The sequence below is a fragment of the Coregonus lavaretus genome (assembly GCF_964263955.1).
Source record: "Coregonus lavaretus genome assembly, chromosome: 12".
NCBI classification, from domain to species: domain Eukaryota; kingdom Metazoa; phylum Chordata; class Actinopteri; order Salmoniformes; family Salmonidae; genus Coregonus; species Coregonus lavaretus.
The window spans coordinates 54,828,639-54,841,374 of NC_139999.1; the positions used below are offsets into that span (position 1 = coordinate 54,828,639).

General features: G+C 43.0%; 1 protein-coding gene across 4 annotated transcripts in view; it reads right to left on the minus strand.

Moving 5' to 3' along the window:
- LOC311138416 (solute carrier family 12 member 5-like) overlaps nucleotides 1–12,736 on the minus strand; it is a gene marked incomplete at both ends in the record, with an annotated part of 278,124 nt that overhangs the window by 76,030 nt on the left and 189,358 nt on the right. For all 4 annotated transcript variants that reach the window (XM_084173094.1, XM_084173092.1, XM_084173093.1 and 1 more), the window contains 2 exons: nucleotides 10,195–10,335; nucleotides 10,966–11,063. In XM_084173094.1, the coding sequence (XP_084029220.1) occupies nucleotides 10,195–10,335; nucleotides 10,966–11,063 (239 nt within the window). The remainder of the gene's footprint in view (nucleotides 1–10,194; nucleotides 10,336–10,965; nucleotides 11,064–12,736) is intronic.

The following is a 12,736-nucleotide window of genomic DNA, read 5'->3' on the forward strand; positions in this document are numbered from 1 at the left end:
TTCTTTCCTTCCATGGGAATTAATGGCCTGGGAGCTGGATGGCACAGTGACAGCGTTTCAAGGCCAACCCATGGACAGCAATTACTGATACTAGGGTGGAGAGGCTCTGTGTTGATTGTTAGATTTATTAATGGGCAGTTTCTCCTCCTGAAGGTTTTTTGGGATATGTTTTATGTGGTGTGTGTGTGTGTGTGTGTGTGCGGCTGTATGTGTGCATGTGTGTGTGTGTGCATGCGTGCATGGTTGGCTAGGTGTGTGTGCATGTGAACGTGTATGTGTTGTGTGTGTGATTGTGTTACAGTTTAAGTGCGCCACAGCTGACCCCCATGCATAATGGAGTCATATTCATTTCCGTCTCAAGGACAACTTGCGCCAATAAAACGTAATTGTCCCAATGCCCTGTGGTGATCCTAAGTGAGTGAACAGACCCTCGTTGCCAAATCCTTATGAGATTTCAAATTAAAGACTTAAGCTGCATCTCAGTGCTTTGACTTGGAATGCATAATCAAGGTCTCAAGGGGGGAAATAGTGAGGAAATGAGTTCAAAATGGGTGTAACACAGCTTCCTTGCAGAAATAATTATTTCTGATATGCTCTTGATAATGAAAAATCACTGTAAATGTCAAACTTCGACTTCAAAATCATATTCTCCATGACAATTAACCTCAATTGAGGCATTTCAATATATATAATTACAGCACAATCTGTGTTTTAAATGGCTGTGACATCCAGAGAAATATAAATCACTAGAATGGAAGTCCCTTTCTAAAGTCAATGATGTCACAATGGGTGGACTGGCGGCCATTTAGGGTGTACCCATAGCAGTAAAGCTAGGTCAAAAATATACAGGTTACCACAACGTTGTCACAAATCTGTGCTAACTATCAGCGCCGTTGCTGACTAGCATAGCTGGTCCCATTGTTGCAAAGAGTTATGAGATATCAGAAACCCGTTGTCTTAACCTTTGTCATCTTCAACCTAGGAGTAAAGCAGGAAGTAATCCCAGGAGGAAGTCCTATTCTAGTGATTCTATTTCTATGGTGACATCACTGCCAGTCTGACGAATAGGATGGATGAGGATGTGAAGAGGGCTGGCCAACAACTCTGTTAAAATAGGATTATCTACAGACATTGTTTTTGCTGTGTCGGTCTGGTGTGTACGATCCAGCGGCAATTCTATCAGAACCCTGGTGTGCGTATTCAGTAAGGGCCCATAGGGTCATTGTCCAATATGAAGCTGAAAGTGATGACTGAAAGACCTTGAGAACGCAACAGGACGAGATGGTTGTGATGTCTCTCGAGCATAATGTTAACTTTGATATTTTGATGCTTCTTAACTACGATTCTGAACTGACAGCAGCTGTTGAGTTGAGAAACTAGACTTTTTAATTAAATCATCTACGAAAAAAAGCGCATCCTGATGAATTCCTGACATTAAATGAATATTAAGCATGCAAATTCGGAGTCTGATGTAATTTGATTTGAAAAGATGGGCTTCGGATATTAATAAGAGCCTGTTTGTTCTTAAAAAGTCACACAAACATAATTATATTATAATTTTCCAGAGGAACAACAGGCCAAGTGCACATGCAGAGTTCCAATTAGAAAGCTCATCACTTGTGAAAGGCTGCTGAAACTCGCTGTGTGTAGACAATGATAGAGCTAATTTCAACTGCAAGTTACCTTGCCTGCAAACCTGAAGACTAGGTTTAGCTGAGCGGGATTGTGCAGTTTTGCAGGCAGGAGACCTGGGTCCGAACCCAGTTTGTTAAACATATTACGTTGTTCTGTATCAAACCTGAGTAATAGTCAAATATATCTTCAACACCAATGTGGTAAAGTCCTCTAGTAGGTTGGAGTAATCCTGAATTATGGTTAATCTGGGCCAAATCCTTATTTTGGATTCATCCCTATAACTCAAGGTAGGATTCAGCCCCATATGTTTTGTGGAACCTCTTCTTCTAGCCTATTTCCCCCTGTCTCTATTTTGCCCCTTAGGGGCCACCATACTGGACTCAGGAAGTGAAGCTGACACTTTAGCTGACCTGTTTTTGTTAATTTCCCTCTGTTGGTTTTTTATCAGACAGTTCACTTTACATCTATTCTTTGAAATCCTATTTTACACCTCCAAGCTACACCACAAGGATGATTTATACAGGGAATTTCATTAACCTTTAATCAATGTTCAAAACCATGCATTCTCACGTTGCCTACGGGAGCGGCGAAGAACAAACTTCAGTCCATCTTTGTCATCTCTCTCTCCATATGGCAATGACTCTCACAGTTTGCCTGTTGCCTGGGTTATGCAAACGAGAGCGCTGCTGTGGCTGTGCCCTTCAGTGTGCGGGGAAAGTTCCCTAGGCCTTACACTTATTTAGAGATTGCTGTCGGATTTTTGTGTCATGACCTTTGTCAGAATGGAATTTACTTTGTCAAATAATTGAATGGCATTTGGGTTTTGCAATTAACATACTTTTATTTTGCCTCCCTCAAATTTTATAGGCTACATTCCATTTCACCAATACAACATTTCCAGAAATAGCTCCAGTTATTAGATGAATACACTTTGCATGTTTAGTAGTGATTTCAATACGGGAGCAATGGTACTGTTTAAAGTTAAGTTATTATGTAATAAGTTGAATTATTATGAGCTTAATGGATTTGTTTTGACCTATGCAAAATGAATGAAAGAGACACCGAAAAATCAATCAAAAAATGTCTGTTTGGTCTAAACAAAAATGTGATTAAAATATGCATGACATATGGTTGAAATATTATATATATTTTTTGTAATTATGCAGGAGAATTAAGTGGATTTTTAATCAAGCACAGAATATTAAATGATCCAATGAGAGCCAACATTTGCCATTATAAATCCACAGGTCTTTTTTACAACTTGACACTACTTTCATCAGTCTTTCATCCACTCTTTAACATGGCTATAATTAAGAACATAGAATTTCCATTAACTTCCATACGAGTGGCTGGGGGTCCCTTTGGGATGTATGTAATATACATTACACTTCAGGTGTAATGGGGTGAAAAGTACACCTTCCATCAGCACTTTGGTGTAGAATTGAAAAACTGCTGTAAATCGCTGTCACTGCAGAAACATGAGCAGGAGGCTATAGCCGGAGTATAGGGGTCAGATTCTATTAACAGCTACTGTACGTTACTAGCGACAACACCGTCTCCTCCCATTTACATAGCACACAATAGTGTGCAACAAATCACACGAGAGAGGCGCCCAAGATTAAATGTATTTTCAAGGTGGGCCCCTTCCAAAGATACATTATTTCTATAGGTACTATGATGTTGAACGATGTAGCGCTTTGCTAACTTCCTGTCCTTTGCACAACCACTCTGTTTGAGGGCGGTCAACTTAATAGAGCATCCCTATACAAAAAAGTTCCTGAAGAGTACTCGTAACTTCTGATTTCCCTAAGTCCTGAGACTGAGGCAGTCATAGTATGGACACTGTACTAATGTGTCCAAACACTGTCAACCGGAGCACATCTTGAATCAGTGAAAACAAGCTACAGTGTAACTCGGTGAATTCCATTTGATAGCTGCGTCATTATTCCCTCTAATGCCCTTTTCATACTACTGAGCTGAGCCGAGCCGTGCTGAGCTGTACAGCGATGGCCTGGTTAGGCATCCACCATAGTTCCTAGAACCACGCTGGAAAGGACCATGTGAAAAGAAAATATCCAAACCAGGACAGTATGGGCCCTGGTCAAAAGTAGTGTATTATAAAAGGAATAGGGTTCCATTTGGGAAGTAGCCTAGTGTCATGACTTGCCCTCATGGGCTGAGGATCAAAGATGCCGGCTAGGCAAAGGTTTGAACACCCCCTTTCCTGGGGGCCAGTTTTATGACCAGTCGTAAATTCCTTGCAGAAACTTTATTTTCCGTGCCATGCAGTATTAGGAGAGGGAATTTCCCTGTGAGGCAAAGGAAGTCTTCCCACCAAGACTCCAACATCCAAAAGTGGATTATGAAACAATATTCCTACTTAAATGGTCGGTGGAGACTTAAAGAACAATCATGTCAAATTCGTTACTATGTTGTGATGTCATTAAAGACGGTGGAACAACATAACTGTATCTCTGGGGGTGTACACTTCCCAGTTATGAGGTTTGCATCTAATTGTTGTATAAAACAAATTATTAAGTATAATAATACTTTTGTGAAGATAACAATGTGATTTTAGCATTCTAGAGGAGATTATTGTTTCCATATTGATTTGTTCTCAGTCAGTGGCCACACCCAGATGAGCACAAACATGATGAAACGCCCCCCTTTCTACTTAAGTATAAAACCCCTCCTGACGAAATTCAACTCAGACCAAGCATACTACGGTATAAGCCGGAAGTTGCAAATGGTTGAATTTCTACAAGACCAAGCAGATTACGGTATAAGCCGGATGTTGCAAATGGTTGAATTTCTACCAGACCAGGAAACGTGAAGCTGAAGCTACACGTTACAAAATGGTTAGACCAGAAAGACCAGAAAACGTGAGACGTTAGTCCACACGTTTGAAATGGAGAAACTCTGAAACTCTCAACCTCTACACGAGGTGAAGAAGAAGACAATACACTAGACCTTATCATTTCAGTCTGCAGCTGGCATGTATAGTCGTCTAGAGAACTTTCACTAAAGACACGAGTTGGGAAGGACAATCCCTCTCAGACAACCGCTGGTACATCTGAAGTATTTTTTCTAACAGATCAACTCTACGAACTACAGGGTACGCTGAAGTATCCCTTCTAACCACCACTATGACCAGAAACTCTACGAAGGACATTGGGATCTCTGGTGGGCAAACCAGAGTCCTACATCATCAACTCAACTATTGAGGATAGCTACACGTAAATACATGTTGATTTCTAATCCGAATGAGCGGTTAGTGGGGTTTTAAGCATTTGTATTTCTGTGAGCGTAGTAACCACGATAGTTTGAACCTCTTCCACTCTGACCCTCCTTCTACCCAAGCATTCATGTTATTGTTAGTCCAGTCCACTAGGGACCTGTTTTCATTGTATTGCGTTAGTAATCAATAACCTATGTGTGTGTGTGTTTGTATTGTGTTATTATTTAGTTAGTTAGTAAATCAATAATTAAGCCAATTTGTGTATTGCTGATTCATCAATAAGGTTAGGGTTCTTGCAGATCCAAGGATTATGCGACGTTCAGAATGAGACTGATAAGAGGTAATTATTTAATAAGTGACTGTTAACGATATATAACATATATATCTTCTAAGAGTTTAATTCGGGAGATGGTAACTCGTTAAACAACTTCTTCCATGGTGCCCCAAATTCCTAATGATTGAATTGTTACATGATTAATTTAATCGAGTGACAATTAAACATAGTTTAGTTGATTCGATAAATAACAGCCATACGTATTAATATAAGTCACGTCACGACACTAGCTACTGTATGTGTATATCAATGGGCTCTTTCGATCTACACTCTATTCTCAACAACACCATTCACACTGGGGGGACAAATACCCATACACAACAAGACCCCACAAAGGGGGAATACTGCAACAATCAAAGTGAGAGATAGCCCTCCATAGCTGCTCTCCATATGGCAAATGATGTCATTTTCAGCGCTTCCACACACAATAGAGCAACACAAAAGACCCTCAGCATCTCAGTCTACTGTCGGAGCGGTCTCAGTGGCTAACAATACACAATATATCCCTGCAGATATGTATACCCAGATTGGCAAGAAGCTGCGAAAATGGCCATCCACAAGCTTCAATACTGTTTACAACATAGGGTTGTTCGTTAACTTTCTGTCCCACATGGCACCCTTTTCCAAATAGCCCTCCTGTAGCTCAGTTGGTAGAGCATGGCGCTTGCAACGCCAGGGTTGTGGGTTCGATTCCCACTGGGGACCAGTATGAAAAATGTATGCACTCACTAACTGTACGTCGCTCTGGATAAGAGCGTCTGCTAAATGACTAGAATGTAAATGTAATAGTGCAGCCACCTGAGTGTCGCCACCTGAGTGCATTATGTAGGGAATAGGGTCATTTGAGACACATACAGGGTCTCAGTAAGAATATTATAAAGCTACCAGGCAAATAGACAGTGAGCATGTGCTGTAGCCTACACAATAATAATGAAGAAGAATACACTTGTTGAGAATGGCCAAAATGCCACAAGATTGAGAAGACAGAAACGTATCGCAAAAAAAAAGAGAATGTGTCTAATTAGTTTACATTGATAAATAGCCACAGCAGATTGGACGCTTGTTTCTATTGAATCAATATACTCCCTATGGGGGAAACGAGGCCTTTATTTTAGGGAGCTCCACTTCCATTCGCATTCAATTGGCATTTCATTCCTGGACCAGGAGTGCAATACAATCCCGGACCTAGACTTCTAGAATCCGGAGAACTAGTGAGGCCCAATAAAAAACCGGCTGGTAGCCTGCAGCATGATTTCCCTCGAGATCATGTGAGCCGGAACAGCCAAGAACAGCAAAAGGAGCGACTGCATTGCCGCCGCTACGGGTTTGCGCCGCGGCTGTGAGGAGAGACAGCTGCCCCACGACCCCCTGGGATAGGCAGTCAGCCCAGTGCTATCTGGCTCAGGTGCAGTGGTCCAACAGCAGGCTCACCCCCCCCCCTAGTAACAGCTGCTTCAGAACCAGCTCTCTGCTACCTCACCACCCTCGCCACCCCCTACCCAGGTGCCCCCACCCTCGCCACCCCTTACCCAATCACCCCCTCACTGGACCCTTAGCCACCACAGCCACCTGAGACCACTCACAGGGCCCTCTTATTCTCTGGGGGCCGATTAAGATTCTTTACAAATGCACCCTTCATGGCTTGGGGTGGTTTAGCTGTTAGGGTCGCTGTCTTCAGAGCACGTGTTGGTGTGTGTTCTAATCTGGCCCACAACCTTCTGACACAAACCCTCTTTTAACTTACTCTATCTCACCGTCTCTATCCAATATAGAAAAAGTACTCAAGGAGTGGGACAGCTTTCTTCCTTCTTTCGTGTTATGTGAATGTCTACAGATGGTCTACTAATGTTGTACTGGTTCCTAAACAAAAGCAAAACATGCTTGATATTTACTGTCTTGTGCATTACATAAATACCATCATGAAAGGCATTACATGTGCTTTTAGAACTCTGTTAAAGGTTGTGTGTCATGCAGTGTGTAGGCAGCTTAAGAGGATATATAGAGGACTGGTTAAGGCATTTGGGCAGCCTTTTCCTGGTATAAGAGATTGGTTTTGGATGGCGTGATGGAGATAAATGGGGTCAGGTGAGAGGAGAAGAGATGAGAAATGAGGAGATGAGGTGAGGGAGGAGGAAAGAAGAAGAGAGAAAAAAGGTGGACGAAAGGAAAGTAAATGAACGACCTAGCTGGGGGAAAAAACGAGGAGAGCTTAGGAAATAGGAAAAAATAAGAAAGGAGAGGAGCTTAGGAAATAGGAAAAAATAAGAAAGGAGAGGAGCTTAGGAAATATGAAAAAATAAGAAAGGAGAGGAGCTTAGGAAATATGAAAAAATAAGAAAGGAGAGGAGCTTAGGAAATAGGAAGAAATAAGAAAGGAGAGGAGAAGAAAGAAGCGGAAAGAGAAGAGTGGACTTGAACTTACTACTGCAGTAACTGTCTGGAAGAAAGCTGACATAGCTGGGGCGTACTATACGATTGAGGTGATAATATAGTAAGTAGAGCGAGCACAGATGCTGTCCCTCAACTTCTAATGCAATACAAGTGTTGAGGTGTGGGGAGTGTGGGGGGGGGGGCTAGGAGCTTGTAATGCCATCTTCACGCTCTGTCGACCAGACAGGAGCTGACAGGGCTAATCCTTTTCAGCTCCGGTGTGCTGAATTACTAGAGGTGGAGAGAGAGAGGAGAGAGGGCACCAAATATCTCCCTCCAAATGTCCACCTATAGGTATGGATTAACCCGCTGCACACTGGTCAATGGTATTTGTGTGTGTGTGTGTGTGTGTGTACGAGAGAGACAGAGAGGCAGGGAGAGGGAGAAGAGAGAGGGAGAGGGAGTGAGGCGAGAAGAGGAGATGTGTGTGTGTGTGTGTGTAGTAATGGTGTGTATGTGTATGTCTATGGTGAGGGTGTGAGAGAGAAAATAGAGAGAAAGAGGGGAAGGGAGAGGAGAGAGAGAAAGAGCGGGAGAAGGGGGAGATGTTAGTGCATGGGTAGAAAAGGTGGCTGTGTCTATATGTGCATGTGTGTCATTTAGCCAAGTACATAGGAAGAACATTCAGTGCTGCAGGACAAAATTATTACTAAATGGTCATTCCTGTTTGCTGGAATATTCTGCTACAAGATAACAATGAATACTGTTCAGTTTTAACCCCACTTTCTGTTTGCTAAGTAGGGGCATATGTAAACTGTGAAATTCTCCCCTTAGCTCAATTATCAACACTGTCAAACGGCAGACGCAACTGTAGTATAATATGAAGCAACATTAATCAAGATACAATCTTCGCAAGGCTACCGGCATGAATACTAATGCAAGACTGGGGCTTCTAGTGAGAAAAGGAAGAGGCATCGTAAAACACAATGACCTGGAAGGGAAACACCATTAGAGATGGGGATGCAGTATTTAATTCTTCCCAATAGAAACTCAGAGGGAAAAATAGTCAGCCCCAACAGATTGGGGGAACAGTTTCCATCTTGACCCTGGCAACCTCCAGACTGTTCCCTGATGTCGCACGGTATGAAAACCCTCTAATCTCTCTTTTCACACTGCGCCTTACGAAATGCTCGAGCTGCCATACTCAATGGGCTGATGATGAAGGGGAGAGAGAGGAAAGAGGAGAGGAGAGAGAAAGGGATCGTTGTCGGAATGATAAACGCCATCGGCTGCCTTAATGAAAAGCCTCTTGTGGTGATGGGGAGATTGCCTTTGGAATGGGCTGCTGATTGAAGAAGCAGCTGCTTGGTGTACCGAGCGGGCTAATTAAGTATTGAAGGGCCGGGGAAGGTGACCGGGAAGATTAGCCTCTTCCGCCCGGCGCTACCATTGGAGGAGTACTGAATCCGATATATCTATCTATCTCTCAACTCTCTGCTCTAGTCTGGACTGGTTGGTGGGAGGTTGGTGCAGTGATCAGGCTCAGGGATATAGTGGAAGATAATTGCTAACGCAGAGGAACCATCCAGGTAAAAAGGACTGACAAAAACTAGGAAGGTAAACAGAGAGCCCGAAGAAAGAACCAATAACAAAATATAGAATGAACCCAAAACAAAAATAGATAGGGAAAAACTCAGGGTGAAAAGGCTGTGAGTCAGGCTGTGTTACAGGTCTGACTGGCCAGTTATGTTACAGGTCTGACTGGCCAGTTATGTTACAGGTCTGACTGGCCAGTTATGTTACAGGTCTGACTGGCCAGTTATGTTACAGGTCTGACTGGCCAGTTATGTTACAGGTCTGACTAATCAGTGCTGTGTTACAGGTCTGACTAATCAGTGCTGTGTTACAGGTCTGACTAATCAGTGCTGTGTTACAGGTCTGACTAATCAGTGCTGTGTTACAGGTCTGACTAATCAGTGCTGTGTTACAGGTCTGACTAATCAGTGCTGTGTTACAGGTCTGACTAATCAGTGCTGTGTTACAGGTCTGACTAATCAGTGCTGTGTTACAGGTCTGACTAATCAGTGCTGTGTTACAGGTCTGACTAATCAGTGCTGTATTACTGGTCTGACTGATCAGTGCTGTGTTACTGGTCTGACTGATCAGTGCTGTGTTCCTGGTCTGACTAATCAGTGCTGTGTTACTGGTCTAACTGATCAGTGCTGTATTACTGGTCTGACTGATCAGTGCTGTGTTACTGGTCTGACTGATCAGTGCTGTGTTACTGGTCTGACTAATCAGTGCTGTGTTACTGGTCTGACTGATCAGTGCTGTGTTCCTGGTCTAACTGATCAGTGCTGTGTTACTGGTCTAACTGATCAGTGCTGTATTACTGGTCTGACTGATCAGTGCTGTGTTACAGGTCTGACTGATCAGTGCTGTGTTACTGGTCTGACTGATCAGTGCTGTGTTCCTGGTCTAACTGATCAGTGCTGTGTTACTGGTCTGACTGATCAGTGCTGTGTTACTGGTCTGACTGATCAGTGCTGTGTTACTGGTCTGACTGATCAGTGCTGTGTTACTGGACTGAGTGACCAGTATTGCAACGGCAACTTACCTTGACAGGTTTCTTCTTCTTTTTGTCTTCGTCCTCATTGTCGGCCTCCTCCTCGTGCTCCTTGCTGCCCTGGGGGAGGTTGGAGTAGTTGGCCAGACTACTGAGCATAGACGACACCATGGGACTGGTCTCCATCTCCTCCTGCAAAGTGCATTGACACAAACAGGATAACATAATTGGTCAATTGTAGTGAGCATATTGACACAAAATGGATTCCCTGCATTTCTGAGGTGGTGCAAAATAATGCGGGAAGCGATATGACCAAATTGGGGGTGTAAAATATAAAATGTGCAATATGAATACAAACTACTTAATACAGTTTATGCAGCAAACCACTCATCATTTCAAATGAGGATCCCTTAGAGAAAAAATGTAATACACTTGGCTTTTTGCTTATGAAGGTAAATGGCTTTGTTTTGTCATTTTCTGTAGCAGTTTGGAAATGTGATTGGATTAACCTGAGGTGTAACACTCGCCCTTCAAACAGTTATTACCCTCGTTAATCGATGTCACGGCCCTTATTCAATCACTCGCTGATCCGTGAATGTGTGTGTGTGTGTGTGTGTGTGTGTGTGTGTGTGTGTGTCTGCCTACAAATTCCAGTCTCACAGGCAGGACCATACTCTGGTCATCATACAGTTGGCTTCTGTTGCACATGCACGAGTAAGTGTGTGTGTGAGTGTCTGTCTGTCTGTGCATGCGTTCCTGCATGTGTGCATGTGTGTGTGTGTGTGTGTGTGTGTGTGTGTGTGTGTGTGTGCGCATACATACCTCAAACAGAGCCATATGTTTGCCATCGTATTGCAGGCTCTTCTCTGTGGCATCACTACTGTTGATAAAAGGGCTGCTCTCCTTGGGGTTCCCATCACCTGGAAGAAGAAACACAGAACCATCATCAGACGGGCTGAAATACATCCTTATTCTATTCAATACCTAAAATGGTCAAATGTTTCCAACGTATCCCTGATCTATAATTAGATACCGTAAAAGCACAATGCTTATTTTGCTTCACTTTGTCTTTATGAATAAACAGAAGCCGTTGCCCCTCAGAGCTTCATTCCCCAAACAAGTGACCAATCACAAATGTGATGTCATGTTTTGGGACTGCAAGGCTTTGAGCGAGGCTGATAGCCCCAGTTAAGTGCTCACTTCAAAAAAGTCCACAAGGTTTCACACTCGCTTGCCTGTCAGTCAAACTTGCAAGGACGACCTTCCCCGAAACACATATTTGAATTTACGCTCTAAGCCCCTCTCACCCGGGGCCATGTCTTGGACTGTGCCACGAGTCAAGCTATTTTTAGTGAAAACGCAGCCTGTGCGATGACGGTAGGGCACCGCTAACTGCATGCCCCCTCTGTACTCTTGCCTCTCTATGGGGGAGTGAAGGAGAGAGGGGGTGATGAGAGACTGAGAGGCGGGGGTTGAGAGAGACCGACAAACAGAGAAAGGGAAATGGAAAAAAACTGATAGAGAGAGAGACAGGAAGAGAGAGGGAAATAGTCAAAGAGAAAGAGAGATTTAGAGAAACAGACAGAGAGTAAAAGTGAGAGTCAGAGGGGAAGAAAGAGAGAAAGAGAAGAGAAAGAGAAGAAAATATAGAGACAGAGAGCTGCAGAAGGAGAATATTAAAAGCTTCTGCGGTACTTCAGTTCCTGCTTACGTCGACCCACACCCAGCCAAAAATACATGCTCTGTTTAAAAGGTAGGCCTGTCCATTTATCCGACATGTTGTGGGTTTTTTAAGGGCATGTCATGTATTTCCATCCATCGACAAAAATATCAGATACACTCCAGAAGAAAACTGCACACATACACTATACTGTTTATTAATATACACAAATCACTACTATGTTGTATAGAAATCAATGCCCACACACACTTACAAACACAAGTCTTTAGGCTGTTGTAAGACTCCCCTAGGATTCTAGGCCAGGTCATTTGATCTTTTGTTGAACAGCCTGGCAGCCTTCCTTAGATCATCAAAAAGAGACAACTTGAGTCGTACTTGAGCAGTGTTGTGCTTGACAGGGTAAAAGTGAGTGTTCCACACAACTCTCATATATTTTATCTCTCCTCGGCTGGTCTCTCCTGACAGTAAATTCATTGAAATTCCATCATCAAAGGAACATAGATGAATTTATGAAACTAAGTGATGGTCCTCAAAGATATTATGCCATTTTTCTTTGACCACATCCCCTACTTATCCTTCGTCAATCTCATTTGTCCATGCAAACTGTAACTATCGCTTAAAGAGGCAGTCAGCAAGTACTTTGTGAACCAAGCATTGACACTGGTGGAAGAATACAATCTGTGTTTAGTACAGCTCTGAAATGTCATTTCTCAAAAGTAAAATGTCATTTTTTTTTTTTTTTACATTTTTAGTCATTTAGCAGACGCTCTTATCCAGAGCGACTTACAGAAGCAATTAGGGTTAAGTGCCTTGCTCAAGGGCACATCGACAGATTTTTCACCTAGTCGGCTCGGGGATTAGAACCAGCGACCTTTCGGTTACTGGCACAACGCTCTTACCCACTAAGCTACC